At 38.6% G+C, this 22,352-nt stretch overlaps 1 protein-coding gene across 14 annotated transcripts in view; it reads right to left on the bottom strand.

Moving 5' to 3' along the window:
• Nucleotides 1-537: 537 nt before the first annotated feature.
• Nucleotides 538-22,352, bottom strand: part of Mphosph9 (M-phase phosphoprotein 9) — a 53,911-nt gene continuing 32,096 nt past the window's right edge. For 10 of the 14 annotated variants that reach the window (XM_015502430.2, XM_048785511.1, XM_048785518.1 and 7 more), the window contains 11 exons: nt 21,605-21,652; nt 20,193-20,257; nt 18,203-18,304; nt 10,573-10,707; nt 9,326-9,501; nt 8,223-8,369; nt 6,910-7,030; nt 5,400-5,503; nt 4,518-4,765; nt 4,165-4,233; nt 538-1,278 (listed from right to left, as the gene is read on the bottom strand). In XM_015502430.2, the coding sequence (XP_015357916.1) occupies nt 1,177-1,278; nt 4,165-4,233; nt 4,518-4,765; nt 5,400-5,503; nt 6,910-7,030; nt 8,223-8,369; nt 9,326-9,501; nt 10,573-10,707; nt 18,203-18,304; nt 20,193-20,257; nt 21,605-21,652 (1,317 nt within the window). In that variant the 3' untranslated portion in view covers nt 538-1,176. Of the gene's footprint in view, nt 1,279-4,164; nt 4,234-4,517; nt 4,766-5,399; nt 5,504-6,909; nt 7,031-8,222; nt 8,370-9,325; nt 9,502-10,572; nt 10,708-18,202; nt 18,305-20,192; nt 20,258-21,604; nt 21,653-22,352 lie in introns of those variants that run through there. The other 4 variants (XR_007341377.1, XM_048785514.1, XM_048785516.1 and 1 more) reach the window with 4 other exon arrangements.

Below are 22,352 nucleotides of genomic sequence, written 5' to 3'. Positions count from 1 at the left end.
CCAACTCATGCTGAGCTTGAATGTGTGGGCACTAGGTCTGACTGGCCAGCAAAAACTTTGGAGGTTAAGCAGTGCCATCCTAACCTGCTGCTGCCCACAGGCTGCTTCTGAACCAGGAAGCACTGCCCAGACGGGGCCGCAGCCCTCTAGCCAGGTCAAGGAACGGCAGCAGGCTCTGTTGACACATTCCCTGTCCACAAACAGGCAGAGCACTGGTCCAAACCTTGGGATCTTGAAGCACAGACAACTGGAGTATTTGCTTTTCCTTCTGGCACGGGTGGAGGAGGTGGAGAGGGGTGAAAAGGCCTGGAAGATAACTGACTGGCACCCGAAGTCACCTGCTGTAAGGAAACCAGGGTCCCACTGGCTCCTCGTGGCGTGACACAGATGGCTAGGGTATGTCCCTGTGTCTCATCAAGGCTTTACCCATGCCTTTCTTGTCCAGGGGATACAAGTCAGATTAGAATGGGGAGCAGAGGCCTACAGCTCTCCAATTGCTTTTTCAAAGTACTATATATGAGACAAAATTAGAGAAAATTAGAGAATTACATCCCTCTGTTTATTTATTTCCTTATAAACAATAAGGTTTTAGGGAAATAAAATGACTAAAATTTATGGAGCCTTCAAAACTTTCCAATAATCCAGTATTACTATCTGATAGTTACTTTAAAACATGTTTCCAATAGGACTTGTATCATCATTTTTTATAAACCTCCACACCACTGAAAGGTATGCTAAAATGTATTCAGCATGTGTTAGTCTGTCGTTATGGAAGCTGTTAAGCATTTATTTTTATAAAAAAATGAGTTATATTTACAATGTAGAACAAGTTTATAAAACTGGTGTGCAAAGTTCATTGTAAAAGGACAACACTATTTGTTTAGAAACAAGCTGCCTGCCCTGTTTACATTTCCTTATTCTCTATATAAATTGAAGATATACTATTTAAAAATAATGCTTTTTAAATAGTAAAATATACAAGAGATTCCTGAGCATAACAAAAATATCTTGAAAATATGTGGCCATCTGAAGTATAAAATAGCAGGTGTAAGAATAGCATGATTGTAAAACTACTGTTTGAAGGCTTAGAAACAGTACAAAATAGCTCGCCTCTTCTGAGTGCATAATTATACATTAGTGCAAACAAAATGTCTCAAAATTTAATGGCTACAAATCTCAAAGATTTGCAGAGGTGCGCAAAACATGGAACTTTTTTAGTGTCATGCGAACCGAGCCCAGTTCTCGGTTGATCCTTTCCAAACGATCTTCCAAGGCTTCCTAGATGAAAACAATGGGGAAAGAGTAATGAGAATTCTACATCACCTTTGTTGGTTCTATTATTACCATAAAACTGACCTTTCTTATAGCAAAAGAGCTAATATAAACATTAAGATTGCGGATTATTTTGCTTTCAACACAAATCGTCTTATTGATTTATTTTAAACTAAACAATATGAATAGGCTTCTCAACCCTTTAAAATAACTGCTGCCCTTTATAATAGTCTCAACATGTCTGGCACATTCAGTACATGGAAATTACAGAAATAGCAGGAGAGCCAACCAGAAAGGGATACTGCTTTGTGACAAAATGAGAACAGTACAAGAGCAGGGCATATGAGATCAGTGCTGTATCCCACTTATACAAAATCAAATAGCTTTCTTTAGACAAAAATTTCTAAGTTAAAAAGGAGAAAAACAGCAGCGTGAGGTAGCACATGCCTGTAATCCCAGCAGCTCGGGAGGATCGCAAGTTCAAAGCCAGAGTGGTAAGAGCCCTGGGTTCAGTCCTCAGTACCAAAAAAATAAAAATAAATAAATAAATTGGGCTGGGGAAATAGTCAGTGGTAAAGCATTCTGGGTTCAATTCCTGATACCAAAAACAAAAAACAAAACCTGATTTAAATATTGTTTAATTTAAACATGTAAAATACATTTTCTGTATATAGGCACACTTTAAAAAAAAATAAAAACAGAATCAAACTTAAATCAAATTAATATTTCAAAATATTTTTCATTTGAACTTTCTTGCCATGTTTTCAAATATATTTCTACAATACCCTTTTAAATTAATAAACACTATTCCATCACTGATAATATATAAAACCAGGAATTTTTTTTAAAGTTTTAATAGAAATTTAGGTTGCTCAGAATTTTTAATCCCATAAATAAGATTGCAATACATTTCTTCTTCTTTTTTGGGGTACCATGGATTGAACCCAAGTGCATTCTACCACTGAGCCAAATCCCAACCCTTTTTATATTTATTTTGAGACAGGGCCTCGAGATAAGTTGCTGAGGCTGGCTCTGAACTTGTAATCCTCCTGCTTCAGCCTCCTGAGTCACTGGGATTCATAGGCACGCACCACCACGCCTGGAACAATATATTTCTTAAACATCTCTCTTTGCAGTATCTGTAAATACTGCCTTAGGAATCATCCCCAGAAGTAAAAAAGTGTTAGGTTTGAAGAAATGTAAAATTCTGAGGGTTTGGATATATGTCAAATTGTACTCCAGAAGGTTTGAGACAATTTCTACTTCTACCTGCTGTGTATGGAAATAAGCTTTTCTACATCTAAGAATTCATTTTCTAAAAAATTCCTGCTAATAAACCAAGCACAGTGGTGCATGTCTATAATCCCAGCAGCTCGGGGGATTGAGGCAGGAGGATCACAAGTTCAAAGCCAGCCTCAGCAAAAGGAAGGCATTAAGTAACTCAGTGAGACCCTGTCTCTAAATAAAATACAAAATAGAGCTGGAGATGTAGCTCAGTGGTTGAGTGCTCCCGAGTTAAATCCCTGGTACCACCGCCCAAAAAATTCCTGCTAATAAAAAGTTGACGTCTTTGTTTAAATGTGTACCATTCTTATTCATTTGTGAAGCTGAACATTTCTCATCTCTTTTTTCACTTATGAATCATGTGAACATCTTCAGACCCTTTTTTTGCTATCATTTGTTTTTAGTGGATTGAAGCAGCACTGACATGCATGTACAAAAACTAATGCCCTTTAAATATTATTTTAAGAGCCAGAAATAACTTACAATGTTCATTATATAAAAATCAATTAAGTATTTCAGACTGGTTTATAGTAAGAGTATCCAGTTTTCCTTCTGCATTCCTACTAAACTATTTTGAGAGTTTCCTATATTGATTCTTTTTTTTTTTTTAATATTTATTTTTTAGTTATCGGCGGACACAACATCTTTGTTTTGTATGTGGTGCTGAGGATCGAACCCGGGCCGCACGCATGCCAGGCAAGCACGCTACCGCTTGAGCCACATCCCCAGCCCCCTATATTGATTCTTATAAATTATTCAATAAAAAATTTCAGAACATTAAAAAAATGAAAGAAAAAAATGGAAGGTAGAGTACAAGCCTTAGAAAAAGTCCTATTTTCTTTGGTTCTTTCTGGTATCATAGATCAGACTGAAAATGAACTTTAACTGAAGTTAAGGCACTGGAAAGCAATAAGAGATATATACTTGCTGTCATGTATACAACATTACTAAAAGCAGATTTTTTAAAATGTCTCATCATTTCATAATTCTCTTTGAAAAGATGTACAGAAGCCACAATGCCTGCACCACCTCCTGCCTGGTAATGGAATCACAGCTCTTTCTCTAGCTCTTTGCCCTTTTTAACCTCTAAGGTCATTCCAACTGCAAAAATGCAGCTTTTCCCAAGCTTACCACACAGGAAGGGCTTCAAAAAAAAAAAAAAAAAATGTCAGATATGGGCAGAGATGGGATGGCAAACAGAAAATGAGACTTAACATAAGGGCATGAGCTTAACAATGTGAAATCTGTTCAAAGGTGCTCACTGGACTGGGGAAGGTAGCTCAGGGGTAGGGCACTTGCCTAGCATGGAAGAGGCCCTAGGTTCCATCTTCAACACCGGAAAAAAAAAAAAAGTAAAAAAAACATAAAACACTGCCATTTGTTCCCAAGTTATAATAACATGAACACCATTTTCCTTAAGCCTAAAGGTAAAATCAGTTTTCACTCCTAAAAGCTAGCATGTAAAGCCCGCACACAGTTAGTTATAAAATGACTATAACCACCAAGAAGTGTCATACTGCTTCAGTGTGCCCTGAGTTTACTGCCCTGGATAAGTGGAGCACCAACTAGCACTAAGCCTCTAACGCAGAGTCCAGCCAGACATCCCACCTGATTTAATCTTGTCTGCAGAGTGATTCTTCCTCCAGGAGAAGGCATTCGGTTTAGTGCTGCCTCAATCTGTTAACACAAAAAATTTAAATAAAAACAAAATTATTCTAATTACTGGAGAGGTTTATGACATAGAATGGAAGGAAAAGACTTCAGCCTTATATTTTCTTCTTGTTCACTGAGGCTTAATGTGAGTTTCCTCTGTCGTCGATTATATTTCTAGTATATGATCTTCAATACTGGGGTAATTCCCTGGGTAGGGGCTGACTCAATAATTCCCTTCTAACTAGTTCTTAGACATAAGCACTTAGTTCAGAGAAATATTTTTTTTTAAATATTTTTGTTAATTTTACCTGGTCCTTTTCTTTTGTAAGTTCATCAAAAAATCGTTCCGTTTCAGCTAGGGTCCTAATTTTTGCCGTATACTCAAAATCATTACCCTGTGGTGTTACTGAAACAGGCTTACACTGTTCATAGCTAACTGACTTATTCTTCTCCCAGGCCGATCTCACAGACGCTTTCTTCATTCCATTTGGCAAGGATTCAGAGCAAGAGTTATGATTACCATGGTTGTCAGTGGCATTTTCTAAATATATTTTTTCTGTCAGAAAACAAAGAAATTTCTTATCAATTTTCCCAAAAGCGAGCAGTGCTTCTTCTCAAAGAAACTCTACAAGCCTTACTCTTAGTTTGTCAACCCTCAAGCTTCCCTAAGTGAAGGGAATTTCCCTTAAGCAAATGCTACATAAATGTAACTGGACTTCAAGTAAACTCAAAGCAACAAAAAAAAAAAAAGTTTAAAAACTAAACAAAACTCATCACATTCTAGTGGACATAAACCAACCCTGAACAGTTAACATCCTGAGGGCCTACACGAGTGATTTCATCATATATATTATCTTTTTCCAAACTCAAATACAATGAGAAAAAAGAAATTATCCAAAGCCTAAGTTGCTTATAAATTATAGAGTTTAAAAGTAAAGAGAATAACTGGAAAGTACAGCCCTGGTAATTAAATATTAACATCCCCATATCTCAGTGTCCCAACTTTCCAATGAGAATAACAGCACTGACATAACAATATGAAGCATCACGAATGCTTGCTTTTAGAGACCCTGGAGTAGAAAATATTTGAGCATAGGATATCACGAGACAATATTTAGAACTTGAAAAGATACTGAACTCTTGGAAAAAATGACTACCCCCATAGGTAATAATTTTGTGGGAAAAGATACCTTTTGAGTCGTCTAGAGGAACAAACTGGAGCTGTTTTCTTGGATTATTTTGTTGTAATGTGGACACAGGAACAGTATCTAAATCATCCAAAAGCATATCAAATCTATTGAATGAAGCAAGTTACTTGTGAGAAAAAAATGTTAACTTATTTTCCCTATCTCCACTAGAAACATGAGCTGGCATCCAGTTAAGTCACATATTTATATAGTTTCTTCTTTAAAAAAAAGCTGGTCACGTGATCTTCTAAAACTGAAATCAAATATTTATTTTCGTTTTTGGTCCTGGGGATTGAACCCAGGGGTGCTCTACCACTGAGCTACATCCGTAGCCCTTTTTATTTTTTTTATTTTGAGACAGAGTCTTTCTGAGTTGCTGAGGTTGGACTAGAACTTATGATCCTCCTGCCTCAGCCTCCTGAGTAGCTGGGACCATGGGCATGTACCATCATTCCTGTTTCAAATGATTATTTTTTAACACAAATTATGTTTACTTACTAGAGCTGGGCATAGTGACACATGCCTATAATCTCAGCATCTCTGGAGGCTTAGGCAGGAGGATCGTGAATTCAAAGCCAAACTCAGCAACTTAACGAGACTCTGTCTCTAAATAAAATATAAAAAAGGGCTGGGGATGTGGGCCAGTGGTTATGTACCTCTGGGTTCAATCCCCAGGACTCCCTCCCTCCCCCCCCAAAAAAAAATATATATGTATGTATATATATTTACTTATTAGAGACTTAAAGCACTTACCCAAACATTATGTAATTTCATCCCCAACCCCACCGGTAATGAGGATTAAACCCAGGAGCACTTTACCACTGAGCCCACATCCCCAACACTTTTTGAGACAGGGTCTCACTAAGTTGCTTAGGGCCTTATTAAGTCGCTGCAGCTGGCCTTGAACTTGAGATCCTCCTGCCTCAGTTTCCTGAGTCACTGGGATCAAAGGCATGTGCCACTGTACCCAGCTATGTCATCTCATTTTATAACAGTGTTAAATAAGCAGGGTTGGTATCGTTATTACCACTTATTAAGAAGAAAAAACAGGTTCAGTGTGCTTAAGTGACCTCCCGAGACCTTATGGACCAGAAGGCAAGGTCCTCCCCTCCCCAAGGTCTGCCCCTATCATGGAAAGGACAGTTGCCCAAGAGCAGGTGAACTTGTATCTGGTGCCAAGGCCATCCTTGTGCAGCCCATGTTCTAACTCAAATGGTTCAAAAGTTTCCCTGTGTCATAAAACCTTTTAAGAAAAAAAAAAAAAAACTTGTCCTACATCCAAAAGCTGCATGGGATGCTGAGGTGGTACTAAAAAGTCTAGCAGAAGCAAGTTTACATGGTTAAGAACTGTTTCCTCACACTGTAGTGCTTTATTTTTACTATGACTTTGATGTAAATTATTTAAACCCACAGAACTCCCACTGGTAACTGAAAAATTACTGATAGCCAGAGGCATAAGTTGACATTTTAAAAATCAGTAATGTATGTTCTATTCCAGTTTTGAAGAACTTACCTAATTGGATTGCTTTCGTTTTTGCTAAGTAGATGACTAAATCCCGGAGATAAATTTTCTTTAGGGGATCGCTTTGGACTATAAGCCACAGTCACTGGTGTTAACATAATCTCTCTTTTTGCTAAAAAAGAAAACAGAGAAAATATTCTTTTCCTTTAACATGCATTATGTTAGCAGAACAAAGTTTTTCAGCAGATGACTTTTTCCTAATTTTAAAAAGAATACAATTTCATTGTAAAACTTCCTGAGAGATAAACAAGAATACAAAAAATAAAAATAAATAACCCATAACCCTGACATCTAGAGGGAACCCCTGTTGATGTTTGAGTAAAGCAGAGTACAACATTAGTGCTCTGGTTCCAAGCTGGTTGTCCAGGGTTTTCCAGGTGGACTAAACTAAGATGGGAAAGCAATGCAGAGCAAACACCCCCACAACACCCGCATGGCACTGTGAGGACAAGTCCTCAGCTGTCGTGAGGGAGGAACTGAGCACAGAAATCCAATGCTTCAATTTTAAAACAAACCTGTAAATGGCCAAGATGAGGTGACTGATCCCAAGTAACTGAGGTCAAATATATCAGAGCACTTTCTGTATTTAGACTAGCATGAACTGATTTGTTGGAATGAATTTTTAATAACTGTCTACTACATCAAAATCTTTGAAGTGGTATCCGTTGCAAACAATTTACTGGACATACAAAAATATCTCACTTAAACTTTAAGAGGGGCTGGGGTTGTGGCTCAGTGGTAGAGCTTTCGTCTAGCACATCCGAGGCCCTGGGTTCGATCCTCAGCACCACATAAAAATAAATAAATAAAATAAAGGTATTATGTCCAACTACAACTAAAAATATATTTAAAAAAAAATAAAAAATAAATAAACTTTAAGAGATTTCTTTTTTTGTGAAAGCTCATTTTTAAAATTCTAATTAGTTATACATGACAATAGAATGCATTTTGACACATCATATATAAGTGGAGTATTAACTTCTCATTCATCTGGCTGTACATGATGTGGAGTTGCACAGGTCATGTAATCATATATGCACATAGGATGATAATGTCTAATTCATTCTATTATCATTCCTACCCCCCAGGTCCCCTCCCCTCCTCTCACTCCTCTCTAACTAACTAAATAAACTTGAGATTCCTTAAATGATGCTGGCAATATCTGTGCAACCAGACAATTTTACTTATTAAAAATTATTGTGTTTAGACATCATGTGCCCAGGGCACTCTACCATTAGGAAATAGCACACATAGCTCAGACATCACTCTCTCCAGCCCAAGAGACACACATGTCTAATCCTTACTTGGAGTACTGGATTTACGATTTGAAGGTGGTAAAGATGATGATCTCTGTGAAGCAGAATTCTGTCTCTTTTGTCTCTGCTGAGCACATTTCTCTGGGGAAGGATTTGCATTGACTGAAGATTCAGTTTGCCGAGAATTCACTAATTCTGTAGCAGACAAATGTGAGGGGGAAAAAAAAATCAGATCAAACCTGTTTTCAGTTACTTGCCTTTATCACAGATGTCACCCTGCACAAGGCCTTCACTGAGTACATGCTCTGCTCACAGCGCCTCTTCTCACCATTACAGCTGTGACAGTTATTAGTAAATGCACCACATTATGACAGAAAAGGACTGATGAAGAAAAACATGGGAGTTAATACTGAATTCATTCTGGCTTCCTGTTTACAACTGGCATTCAAGATGAATTTTCAGGAGTTTATTTTAGGAAGTAGGTTACTAATTTATTTACTAGGAGACACTGCTGTGGGATGCAACACCAAAGACGCAAGGCATGCAGCGGGCCTCAGCACACGGGCCCAGGTAGCTAGAGAAGCACTAGTGACCTGGAACTGTGAAAACGTACAGCATTAGAGATCCTTCTCATCCTTCCTACAGATGCTCAATAACTAAGAAAGGGAAGAAATAATAAGAAACATTACACCTCACTTTGAAAATACTAAATGTCTGACAAAATTTTCTAGTGCATGCATGCAAGACAAAGGTATGTAGACATTTTTCAAGCATCCTTAAGAATGCCACATTAGGGCTGGGTATAGCTCAGTGGGAAATCACCTTCCTAGCATGCATGAGACCCTGAGTTCCATCCCTTATACTACCCCCCCCAAAAAAAAAGAATGCCACATAAGCCTTTTTAATAATCAAAACATAATATGCAATTTGCTTTATATAAAAAACACATGTTATGCCAGGACTGTGATAAATTATTAAATAGGAGATTCAATTATCTATGAAGTGGGGCTGAAGCAGCAGTTTCATAAGTTGAATAATACTTCACAGTATTAATTCAAGAATTTAATTTTAAAGAAGGTAATATAATGAGGGAAAAGGGACAATACTTAAATCAATCTGTCTGTTAAACAAGGAATAAACTAAACACTTACTACTTGAGGTATCCTCTTTCTCTGTCTGTGTCCCCCAATTTTTAAGTATCTTTTCTTCATCAAGTTCTTTTAATGCTTTCATGATCGGTGTGTCTGAAGTCTCTCTTTGTTTTTTAATCAAGAAGCTTGTTGGTGAACTTCCAGGAGAAGAATCCTTTTCAGGAGGAGAATAATACCTTAAATAATAATTGTAATTATAAGTGCTATGGACTGAATACCTGTATGTATCCGCCTCACCCCCAAATGTACAGGTTGAAATTCTAATCTTAAGTGATGGTACTTAGGAGTGAAGCTTTGGGGGAGGCAATTAGGCCTAGATGAAGTCACAAGAGTGGTACCTTCATGATGGGATTAATACCCTCATTTAAAAAAGAGAAGGAAACATGACAGCGCTCTCCCTGGCCAACACCAAGGGCAGGCTATATGCAGACGCCCATGGGAAGAAGGCCCTCTCCAAGCCTCTGATATGCTGCTCTCTGATCTTGCCTTGCAGCCCCCAGAACTAGAGAAATAAACGTTCTAAATTCTTGGAGTAGATCAAGCGAGGTCTACACACAGTTCTGGGTCGTTAAGGGATTAACAGGAGAGCAGACAATTATACTGCACAATGAGTACATATGCTTTTTAAGAATATTTTTTAGTTGTAAATGGACACAATTCCTGTATTTATTTATCTTTATGTGGTGCTGAGGATAAAACCCAGTGCCTCATGTGGGCTAGGCAAGTGCTGTTCCACTGAGCTACAACCTCAGCCATGAGGTTTCATGCTTTATAATGAAAATGCTTAAAACTGATCGTGCATATATTGCTTCCCGATCCTTTAACATCCTGCACATGCAGAAATACATTTGTCTAGCACCCTGAGGGACAGGGCTGAGCTTATTCATGGGGGCTTGATCTCTGGATCTCTTGTCAGAACCTGCAAGCCCACGCTGTGTCCCTGAGCACAGGCAGGGAATCACTGCAGAGCCAAGGAAGAAAAATTAGCCTGGCAAAGTAAGATTAAAAACTAGGTCATTGAAATTAAGACATTAAAGAACCAAAGAGTTGGCTCTTGGGCTAGGGATGTAGCTCAGTGGTGGAGCTCTTGCCCAGCATGCTCAAGGCCCTGTATTCCATCCCTACCACTGCAAAAGGGATGAGGGTAGGGGAGAGATGGCTCTTTATAGCTTTCTGAACATGTAAAGGCAACCAAGTCTCTAAGAAAACATAACATTTGTAAATGGGCCTTGTGACAGTTATTTTACCCAGGAACATAGGTTCCCTCCAGCTGATTATCCACCTTCCTGTCCTGGATGTCCAGAGGCTGGCCAGTGAAGATGGAATACTCTGCGCCTGGTATCAGCCACTTCCGCCTGCTGACATCTGAGGTTGCCAGCGTGCTATCAGAACAAGAAATGCTGAGAGGTTTGCACTTGGCTTTAGACCACACTTCAACTTAGACTGCACACATGTCGATCTGCTTTCAGGCTGTATTCACATATTTGTACAATGACTTAAAAACCACATGTAATAATCTATTTTAGATACATGAATTCTATTCTATGATTTTAAGATTTGGGTTTCTGTTACTCTTGTATATTCCTGAATTGCAGTTAAGATTCAGGTACTCAGAGCTCTCAACCGCCCTTGGCTGCCACCTAGCACACCCCACAGCCTCTATTTCTCTGCAGCAATCAAGGTAAGGAGATAAAGCAGAGTGTCCCTGTTCCTTCAGACCAATGTTGTTCAATTGAATTTTCTACGAAACCAGAAATGTTCTCTTTTGCACCATCCAGTACAGCAGCCACAAATCACATGCTGCTACTGAGCACCTGAAGAGTAGCCAGTGAGACCAAGGAGCTAATTTAAAATGTTAACTTTAGCTGGGCACAGTGATACAACATGACCTCAATTCCAGCGACTTGGGAGAGTGAGGAAGAAGGATCTCCAGTTCAAGGCCAGCCTCACCAACTTAGCTAGACCCTGTCTCAAAATAAAAGGGTTGGGAATGTACCTGTGGCAAAGTGCCCTTGGATGCAACCCCCAACAACCTCCCGCCCCCTGCCCCCAAGAAAAGTTAATTTAATCAATTTCAATAGTCACATGTAACCATCAGCACAACTGTACTGAGCAGCACACATGTTCTAGATTATAACTGTCTCTTGTGTTATCATGAAAAACCTGCTTGTCTGAGGTTCACACCATTATATGTTAACCCCAAGCCCTTTGTTAGACTTTGAACCTGTCCCATCTGCTCCATACCTACTGCTGCCCTCACACTAGGTGACTTCAGGAGCTGTCCTTGACTCTTGTTCAGTGGTTTGACCCTCTACTTAGTCATGCACTTTGGAGGACATCACTGGACTCTGTCGTCACCAGAGACCACACCCCCCAGAAAATACCAACACTCCAGACTCCTAACCTGGGCATCACTGCAGCACTGGCCCCCAGCCCTAGACTCCTTCCTATTCGCCACTCCTCCCAATTCGCCACTCCTCCCAGCTCCTCTGTGTCTGCTCTAGAGTCCACATGATTACTCAGGGCCTTGACTTCCTGCCCCTTGCACCTTCCATCACACCATCTGACTGGCAGCAAATCCACCCTTCTAAGTGAAGGTGAGCTCATTTTCAATCCACACCTCCACAGCTGAGCGCTGCTGGAAGTCACCACTGTGCAGATGCACTATCGCCATCTCAGCTGGACCACTGGCACATGCTGGCCACATGCCTTTCTGTCATCAGTGAGCTCTAGGCCTCCAAGGTGACTCTACACCGTTCTTGTCTCCACCTACCTCAAAACTCCTAGCCTTCAGCCTCCTGACAACCTCAGGCCCAACTTCAAGGAGAAAACAAACCCTGAGACAAGAGCGCCCTCTCACTCTTCCTCTCTGCCCTTTCACAGCAACAGGAGTTACCTCTTACCTGTTTCCCTGTCAATACTCAGTCAGTGCCGGGAGCCTAACCCAGGGTCTTCAGCATGCCAGCAAGCACTGCCACCGAGTCACTCGAGTCTGCCCTGAGCTACATCCCAACCTCTTTATTGTTGTTTATTTTGAGTCAGGTTCTCATAAGTTGCCCAGGCTGGTCTAGACCTTAGTATTCTTCTGCCTCAGGCTCCTGAGTCACTGGAATAATAGGCATGTGCCAACAAGCCTGGATCCTCCTATGTTTAAATTAAGAAATACTCAAACATTCTTAGAAAATTACAAAGAATACTACACAACAAGCAGCCACCTACCCACTCTCAGTTTCAACAGATGCTAAGATCTTGCCATATTTGTTTTTCATTGTAAGACATAAGATTTTATATATATATAGCTGCATTTAAATAAGGGCATAATGTATACATTCTTTTAACACTGCTCTTTCTACTCACCATTATGTTTGTGATTTATCCATGTTTATATGTATAGCTTTATCATTTTACTCACTTATCTACAGTATGAATGCAAGCTATTTATCCTCTTTCCTGGCTATGACAGTTTAGTTTCTAATATATCACCATTCAACAATGCTACAATTAACACATGTAAAAACTGATCTAAGGTAAATAATTAAGAACGGAAATGTGCTGGGATGGGATTGTGGCTCAGTGGTAGACTGCCCACTTAGCATGTGTGAAGCACTGGGTTTGATCCTCAGTACCACACATAAATAAATAGGTAAAAAAAAGATACATCAACAACTAATAAAAATATTTTTAAAAAAAGAATGGAAATGTGCTGCATTTCTATACAGAAGTGATGAATCTACTGCAAGAGAAATTAGAACAGAGACTCCGTACATAATAGAAGAAAAAGTAGGCCCAAATCTTCATCATGTCAGCTTAGGACCTGACTTCCCTAACAAGACTCCTACAATCAAGAATCAATAAATATCCCATTCACAATAACTGTGAAAAAAAAAATAAAATACCTGGGAATAAATCTAAAAAAAAAAAAAGAGGTGAAAGACCTCTACAATGAAAACTACAGAACACTAAAGAAATTTAAGAAGACCTTTGAAGATGGAAAGATCTCCCATGCTCTTGGATAGGCAGAATTAATATAGTCAAAATGGCCATACTACTGTTATACAGATTTAATGCAATTCCTATTAAAATCTTAATGACATTCTTCATAGAACTAGAAAAAAGTAATCATGAAATTCATTTGGAAAAATAAGAGACCCAGAATAGCCAAAGAAATCCTTAGCAAGAAGAATGAAGCAGGAGGCATCACAATATAAGAACTTAAACTATACTAAAGAGCAATAGTAACAAAAACGGCATGGTATTGGCACCAAAATAGACATGTAGACCAATGGTACAGAATAGAAGACAAAGAGATAAACCCACACAATTATGGTTATCTCATACTAGACAAAGGCACCAGAAACATTCTTTGGAGGAAAGATACCCTATTCAACAGATGGTGCTGGAAATCCATATGTAGCAAAATGAAATTAAACTTCTCTCTTTCACCCTGCAAAAAATCAACTCAAAGTGGATCAAAGACTTAGGCACTAGAACAGAGACCCCGTGCATAATAGAAAAAAAAAGTAGGCCCAAATCTTCATCATGTTGGCTTGAAACCTGACTTTCTTAACAAGACTCCTAAAGCGCAAGAAGTAAAATCAAGAATCAAAATAACCCAATCAATAAATGGGCTAAGGAACTGAACAGGCACTTCACAGAAAAAATACAATCGATCAACAAACATATGAAAAAATATTCATCATCTCTAGCAATCAAAGAAATGCAAATCAAAACTACTCTAAGATTTTTTCTCACTCCAATCAGAATGGCAATCATCAAGAATACAGGCAACAATAAATGTTGGCAAAAATGTGAGCAAAAAAGTACACTCATACATTGCTGGTAGGGCTGCAAATTGACGCAACCACTATGGAAAGAAGTATAGAGATTCCCCAGAAAACTTGAAACGGAACCACCCACTCCGTGATTTATACCCAAAGGACTTAAAATCAGCATACTACAGTGACACAGCCACATCGATGTTTATAGCAGCTCAATTCACAATAGCCAAACTATGGAACCAATCTAGATGCCTTTCAACAGATGAATGGATAATGAAAATGTGGTACATATACACAATGAAATATTACTCAGCCTTAAAGAAGAATGAAATCATGGCATTTGTAGGTAAATGGATGGAACTAGAGACTATCATGCTAAGTGAGATAAGCCAATCCCCCCAAAAAACAAAGAAGATGTTTTCTCTGATCAGCAGATGTGATCCATAGTGGGTGGGGGATAGGGAAGAATGAGAGAACTTTGGATTGTGCAGAGGAGAGTAAGGGGAGGAATGGAATTGTAGGATGAGAAGGACAGTAGAATGAGACACACATCATTACCCTATATGCATGTATAATTACACTACTGGTGTGACACTGCACCATGTAGAGCCAAAGGATGGAGAAGTTGTGCTCCATTTGTGTACAATATGTCAAAATGCAACCACTACAGAAAACCTAATGTCATGTGTAACTAAGTAGAATAAAAAAAAAAAAATGGAAATATGGAATTTGGGGTGTATACATCCTCTTCACTCTTCCTGGCTATTGTCAATCACTCTCCAGATGAGTTACACTGACATCCAGTCAACCACTAGTTTGAGTTCCTATTTCTTCACATCTCTGCCAGACTTTGGGATGATCAGGTTGTACATCTGGCCAGTCCATTAGCAAAGACCCTACCCTATTACTGTTCCAATTTGTACTTTCCTCCCTATTCATCACAATGTGCATCTCTTCACTTCTATTAGCCATTTAGGTTTCTTTTTCTGTAAATTGCTTGTTGATATTCTTTTACCATTTTTTTACTGAGGAGGTTGTATTTTTTCCTATTAGGCTGTAAAAATTCTTTTATATTTTGAATGCTCATTCTTTATTGGTTCCTGTTCACTTAAAATAATAAAATATTGCAAGCATGCATAGACATGCAGGCAATACTCACACAATGGCCATCCAATATTATGAAATCTTAATTATTTGTTATATATCCTTTAGATTTTTTTTTCCAGCTCTAGGGATTGCACACAGGATCTCATACATGCTAGGCAAACGCTTTACCTTGAGCTACATCCCCAGTTCCTATCCTTTTATTTTTGAGACAGGGTCTCCCTAAGTTGTCCAAGCTGGCCTTGAACTTGAGATTCTCCTGCCTTACCTTAGTAGCTGAACTAGCAGGGGTGCACCTACACTTGGTCCCTTTACATGTTTACATAGAGAGACACTACAGATACAATTAAAGCCCCTGGGGACCCCCTACAAACTCATTCTTCTCTTCCTCCAAAAAAAAAAAAAACACCATTTATTACTAAATGTGTGCTCAGCATGTTTTGATACTTTTACTACATTTGTGTGAACCCGTAAGATACACACAGAACTGTTACACATGCTAAAGTACACAAAAACATCCTACGTCAGGCTGTGGGTATAGCTCAATGGTAGAGTGACTGCCTAGAACACGTATATCCTCAGTTGGACTTGTAGCACCTCAAAAAGAAAAACATCATAGCTATTCAACCTTGGTGCAGTTGTGCAAAAGCAACTACAATCAATAAATGAATGACCTTGCTTACATTCCAATGAAAACTTATTTACAGACACTGACATTTGAATTCCATAAATTTTTCACATATCACGAAATATTTTTTCCAAACATTTAAAATGTACAAACTAGGGGCTGGGGATGTGGCTCAAGCGGTAGCGCGCTCGCCTGGCATGCGTGCGGCCCGGGTTCGATCCTCAGCACCACATACAAACAAAGATGTTGTGTCCGCCAAAAAGCTAAAAAATAAATATTAAAAAAATTCTCTCTCTCTCTCTCTCTCTCTCTCCACTCTCTCTTTAAAAAAAATAAAAATAAAAAAATAAAATGTACAAACTATTCTTCAGGATTCGGCCTGAAGATTGTAGTTTGCCAACCTCTGTCACATGGTATAGTGTCATCTATAAATATATTACAACACATGGATATTCCAGCTGTTGGACATTTAGATTGTTTTCATTCACTTTTTAATACACTTCAAATGGGTTTGACTTCTATCACTCCTTCCCAAATCTAGGCACTAGCAGCCTCTACCTTACAAATCCAATAGATGCTGTCAGTCCTCACACTGCTGAACCTCTGGGCAGCACTCGGCACCAGGAACTGCTTCAGTCTTCCCAGTTTTCAAGCAGCTCTTTCTCATTCCTTTGCCAACTCCTCTACCCAGTATCAAAACAGGTTTCTTCAGGGTTTTCTGCTGAGCTCACTTTTCACCAAACACACTCAATTCCTATCCATCCTGTAGCTGCAGCACCACCCAGAAAAAAATGGCTCAATATTCACAATTCCAGCCTAAGACCTTACTTTTAGCTCCAAACTTAAGTTTATAATTACCACTGGGTATAGTGGCACACACCTGTAATCCCAGAGGCTTGGGAGACTGAGGCAGGAGGATCACAAGTTCAAAGCCAGACTCAGCAACTTAGTGAGGTCCTAAGCAAATCAGTGAGACCCTATCGCTAAATAAAATACAAAAAAGGGCTGGGGATCTGGCTCAGTGGTTGAGTGCCCCTGGATTCACTCCCTAGTACTATATATATATATACATACACACACATATATATAAAAAATTACCCACTTGATGCTTGGAATCTATGTGAATCTCAAACGAAAATATTCACAATGGAAATTCTGATCCCTTCCCTAGTTTTGTATGTGTCACCTTTAGGTGTTCAATAAGAAATCAAGAGCTATTCTGAGCCTTCGCTTCTTGCCTTGCCAGCCAATTCACAACCATGTTCTGTGGATTTCATCTCCAGAATCTCTCATGCCTGTGGTTACCATCCAGTTAACATCACCTCTCCTAATGCTGCAGTAGCCTAACTAGTCTCCCCGTTTCTACTTTTTTTTTTTTTTTTTTAGTTTTAGGTAGACACAATATCTTTATTTTATTTTTATGTGGTGCTTAAGATCAAACCCAGTGCCCCGCACATTCCAGGCAAGTGTGCTACCTCTTGAGCCACATCCCCAGCCCCTGTTTCTACTCTTTTTTCCTCTCCATCCTTTCCTCATGGCAGAAATATTTAAAAAGTAAAAATCAAATGACATTATTTTACCACTCAAAAATCTTCTAAGCCTAAGCATGGTAGCACATGCCTGAAATCCCAGCAACCTGAAAGGCTGAAGGCTGGAGATGTAGCTTCCAGGCTGTGTGAGGTCCTGGGTTCATCCCCAGTACCACTGGGGTGGGGATAGAAAAAATAATACTCTCAGATTATAGCAATGCTAATTCTGAAACAACTAAGAAAAATACATACAACCTAATGCAGATTCATCTTTACAAGTTCTGCCATTAACACAAGAATAAGATGTTTGGAGTTTTAGGGCTAAAAGACCTTTTCAGATGTTATCTTAGTTTTACAGAAAATAAAACTGAACTTTGGGGGGAAAAAAAAATGTGATTGCCTAAGGTCCCACAGTTGAAGAGTCAAGTACAAAATATTCCAAATTTCCTTTTCCCAACTTGAACCTACTCTTTCCTTACTTTAGTAAATGCCTATGTGTAGGAACACTGACATTATCTAATCATTAACTTTTTATACACATCTAAGGTTTTTTGTTTGTTTGTTTGTTTTTTGGTTCAGGGATTCAACTTTGGTACTGGGGATTGGTGAAGTAGCACTTTACCACTGAGAACATTCCTAGCCCTTCTTATTTTTCATTTTGAGACAGGACCGAGTCATTGGGATTATAAGAATATGGCACTGAGCCCAGCTTATACACATCCAAGTTCTATAAGGATATTCAACCATGGCTTTCTTATGATTTGGACAACGAGCTCCTCATTTTAATAGAAGTGTGCACCTACTTCTAGCTTTACCAAGATTAAATAAAATAACTTACTTGGCACGTGAGGGTCTCACATGAGTTTTAGAATTATGACGAAGACTTAACATATTTTCATGCTCTACTTGCTTCACTTGAGCTTCAAGTTTTGAGATTGTCCTAATTCAAAAGCAATAAAATAAAATAAGTACATTTCAACAAATTGAAAATATGCTCAACTACAGTTACTTACAAAGCAGTCCCTCTTGGAAAAGATTACAAAAGAGTTGTCTGTCCATAAACCTTTTTCATGGTAAATTACCATCATTAAACTTTTAAAAGCTGAACAAAATCAGGAAAAAAAGAGAGAAAAACAAGTACAAAAATGTTCAAAGGAACATTTAATATACTACAACTAAATAAAAATGGAACAACAAATAGATTTAATAGGGCAAGTAAAAAAATTTATATAATTTTGATTACAAATCAAAAATGTGCTGGGTATAAATGAAATAAAAATAAATTAAAATACCAAATAAACTGCATCCTAATGTTTTTGACAAATATGTATTTGTGCATGCAGAGTATAATAGGTAACAGTTTCACAAACATGGAAACAGAAAACAGCTATTGAAAAGAACTTTCTAAGCCAGATGTGATGGTACACACCTATAATCCCAGCAACTTGGGAGGCTAAGACAGGAGGATTACAAATTCAAAGTTAGCCTCAGCAATTTATCGAGGTCATAAGTGAGATTTTGTCTCAAAAAAAAAAACCACATAAAAAGGGGTGGGGCCTGGAGATGTAATTCAGTGGTTAAGCGCCCCTAGGTTCAATACTCATTAACCCCCCAAAAACTCTGGAATTTTAAAAAAAAGGCCAAGGGAAAAATACCCCAACAACTCTCAACCTATAAGCAGTTTGTCTCATTTGTACCCTGTTCAGAATAAAAGTCCATTTCAAGTTTACCAGCAGAAGAATACTCAGGTCAGTTTATTATTTCCAGGATATCCTTGCCTTCTGTTTTTTTAAACTTTGTATATGTCTTTAAACCTGAATTCTCACCCACCCTGATGCAAGGAAGGCTTGAGAAAGAATAGCTCTTAGGGCTGATGCTTATCCCAATCTGATAAGGAAGCTCTCACTGAATGAACGGCTCACAGGGCAGAGTCAGGAAGATGAGAACTCTAGACAGCTGTCTGTCCTCCTCTGTGAGGAGTCCTTCATACAGCAGCAACATTTCTAAATGAGGGACATTATTTATATCCAAACACAAACGTAAAATATGCTCTAAAGTCAATTTAGATATTTCTAATCATTTGCAATATGGATTATTTATGATTCTTTTCCTATTTAATTAAGCAAGTCAGATTAATATAGTCTCTAAACTGGGTCTTTCTGAAAGTGGATCACCACAAACTTGGTTGAAACTTTCATTTTCTTTTTGGATCACAAAAATAAGTGAGCCAGCATGGTGGCACATAGTTGTAATCCCGGCAACTCAGGAGGCTGAGACAGGAGGATCACTAGTTCAAGGTCAGCCTCAGCAACTTAGTGAGACCCTGTCTCAGAATTTAAAAGGGCTGGGATGCAGCCTATTGGTAAGAGTACCTGGGTTTAATTTCCAGTGCCAAAAAAACCCAAAACCCATGATCACTAACTGCTTCCTGAAGTTCTTTTCAGAGGTTAAATATCACTCAGATCTTACCAATGCTAGAAAAACACTCAATGTCTGGGGTAGTGCTCATCCCTGAGGCTCAATCACCACCAGTACTGTTCTAATCACTTCAAAATCTCTGGCTAAGGGAGCTGGGGTTGTGGCTCAGTGGTAGAGCACTTGCCTTGCATGTGTGAAGCACTGGGTTTGATTCTCAGCACCACATAAATATAAATGAATAAAATAAAGGTCCATCAACAATTAAAAAAAAAATCTCTGGCTAAGATCAAATGTATTCCATGTCAGGAGAAAGACTAGGATAAAGCTAGTTTTCAAACTATTTAAAAATCCTCAAGAAAACAAAAATTCTTTAATACAGACATGTAAAGGAACAATTAGAGGTATTTTACCTTTTCAAATCAGAAATCTGAGTATGTGCATCAAGAAGTTTATTCTCAGTTATATTTAATGTATCCTGTGAAAATAAAGAAAAAATTCAGATAACTGAAGTATTCAGATGTATCCTTTAAAATGCATGAGACAAACCTAAGACCAAACCAATTATACAAATTATACAAATATTCCCAAGGTCAGTCTCTGCACACTCTACAGTTTTAATGAGACCTTAGGAGGCTGACAGGAGGATCATGAGTTCAAAGCCAACCTCAACAAATCAGTGAGACCCTGTCTCTAAATAAAATACAAAAAAGGGCTGAGGATGAGGCTCAGTGGTTAAGTGTCCCTGGGTTCAGTCCCTGGCACCATAAATAAATAAATAAATAAGGGCTAGAGCTGTAGCTCAGGGGCAGAGTGCACCAATGCAGACAACAAAGGGGGAAGGAGACAGAGCCCAGATCACAGGCCTACAACAGCACTTCAGTATGCCAAGTCAAGTTCATTATGCTTTGTCAAATTAGAAACAATCCCAATGGATGTATTTTAACCACAAACATAACTAAGAGCTTAATAGAATGATAAAACAGATCCCTGCAGTGATGAGGTTTGACATATAGTGTGAGTCATCCCTGAACCCCTAGAGCCCTTGGCAAGATGGAGGGGCTGTGGAGCTACATGGGCCTTCATACTGACCTTATTCACAACCCTGCATTCCAGGCAACAGAAACTCCTCAACTCTACCTTCAGTACATTGTGAGATTTCACTGAATTCCTATATGCAGATGCCAAACAGATCTCTAATTAAGAATTCAGATAAAATGAATAAACTCATACCCACAAAAAAACACTCATGTTTTGAAAAATTAAAACTATAAATGTAAACTGTGTGGATACATGTATTTATTTATTTTTATTTTATTTTTTATTTTTGGTGGTATTGGGGATCATGCATGTTAGGAGGGCACTCCACCACTGAGCTATATCCCAGGCCTTTCTATTTTATTTTGCAACAAGGTCTTGCTAAGTTGGCCTCCAACTTCTGAGCCTCCTGCCTCAGGCACCACCATCTGCCCCCTAGGAGCTGGGATTACAGGTATAACCCACCACGCCCAGCTGTAAACAGTACTAAAAATTATTTGCATCTACATGGAAGTTATATTCTTCTAAACAATTTCACCTCCACTCATCACAAAGGCAAGAGCCAGTCAGCAAATGTCTGTTAAATTAATTAAACAAACTTGTGGGTTAAGTAGGGCAGACATTTGGGGGAAAAAAAGGGTATCCACCCAGAGAGAGTAAGTAGTTCAGGTTCAAACAGTATGGGGTGAGGAAGGGAGGAGTGGAGAGGAGGAGGACAGGCTCCTTAGTCCCCAGGACGGGGCTCTTGCCTCAAATGAAATCCAGGACAGGCAGCCTCACCCATTACCTTTACTCGTCCGTGTTCTTTTCCAAGGGACTCATACTCTCCTAAGAGCTACAAGGAAAAACAAAGAACTGCATCACAAAATTAAACATCACAACATCAATTAAGGGATAGTGTACAAAATAACAGCCCACACCCTCCCAAAATGCCAATGTCATGCAGATAGAGGACTACACAGAATTGGTGATTCTGGTAAAGGCAATACAGAAACAATTCCTGATTTACGCTTGTGAGTTTTCTTTAAGTTTGAAATTTCAAAAGTAAAACAGGGCTGGGGCTATAGCTCAGGGGCAGAGCACTTGCCTAGCACTTGCCTTAGCACCACATCATTTATGAACAAATAAAATAAAGGTATTCTGTCCCTCTACAACTACAAAAAAATTTTTTTAAAAAGTAAAAATAAATGACAATAATGATGATGATGATGATGATGTTAGTTAAGGCCTTTTAAGTATTTTCAAAAGTAGAATCTATACTAATCTTGGGGCTGGGGATGTGGCTCAAGCAGTAGTGCGCTCGCCTGGCATGCGTGCGGCCCAGGTTCAATCCTCAGCACCACATACAAACAAGGATGTTGTGTCTGCCGAAAACTAGAAAATAAATATTAAAAAATTCTCTCTTTCTTTAAAAAAAAGGAATCTGTACTAATCTTTAAAAATATATATATATATTTATTTATATTTATTTATTTATTCAACTATCTTCAATTATCTATCTTCAACTAAAATATATATATATATATATATATATA

Source organism: Marmota marmota, unplaced genomic scaffold (assembly GCF_001458135.2).
Source record: "Marmota marmota marmota unplaced genomic scaffold, marMar, whole genome shotgun sequence".
Classification (NCBI taxonomy): domain Eukaryota; kingdom Metazoa; phylum Chordata; class Mammalia; order Rodentia; family Sciuridae; genus Marmota; species Marmota marmota.
The sequence above is the reverse complement of the archived record's forward strand: the minus strand, read 5'-3'. Positions and strand labels throughout refer to the sequence as shown.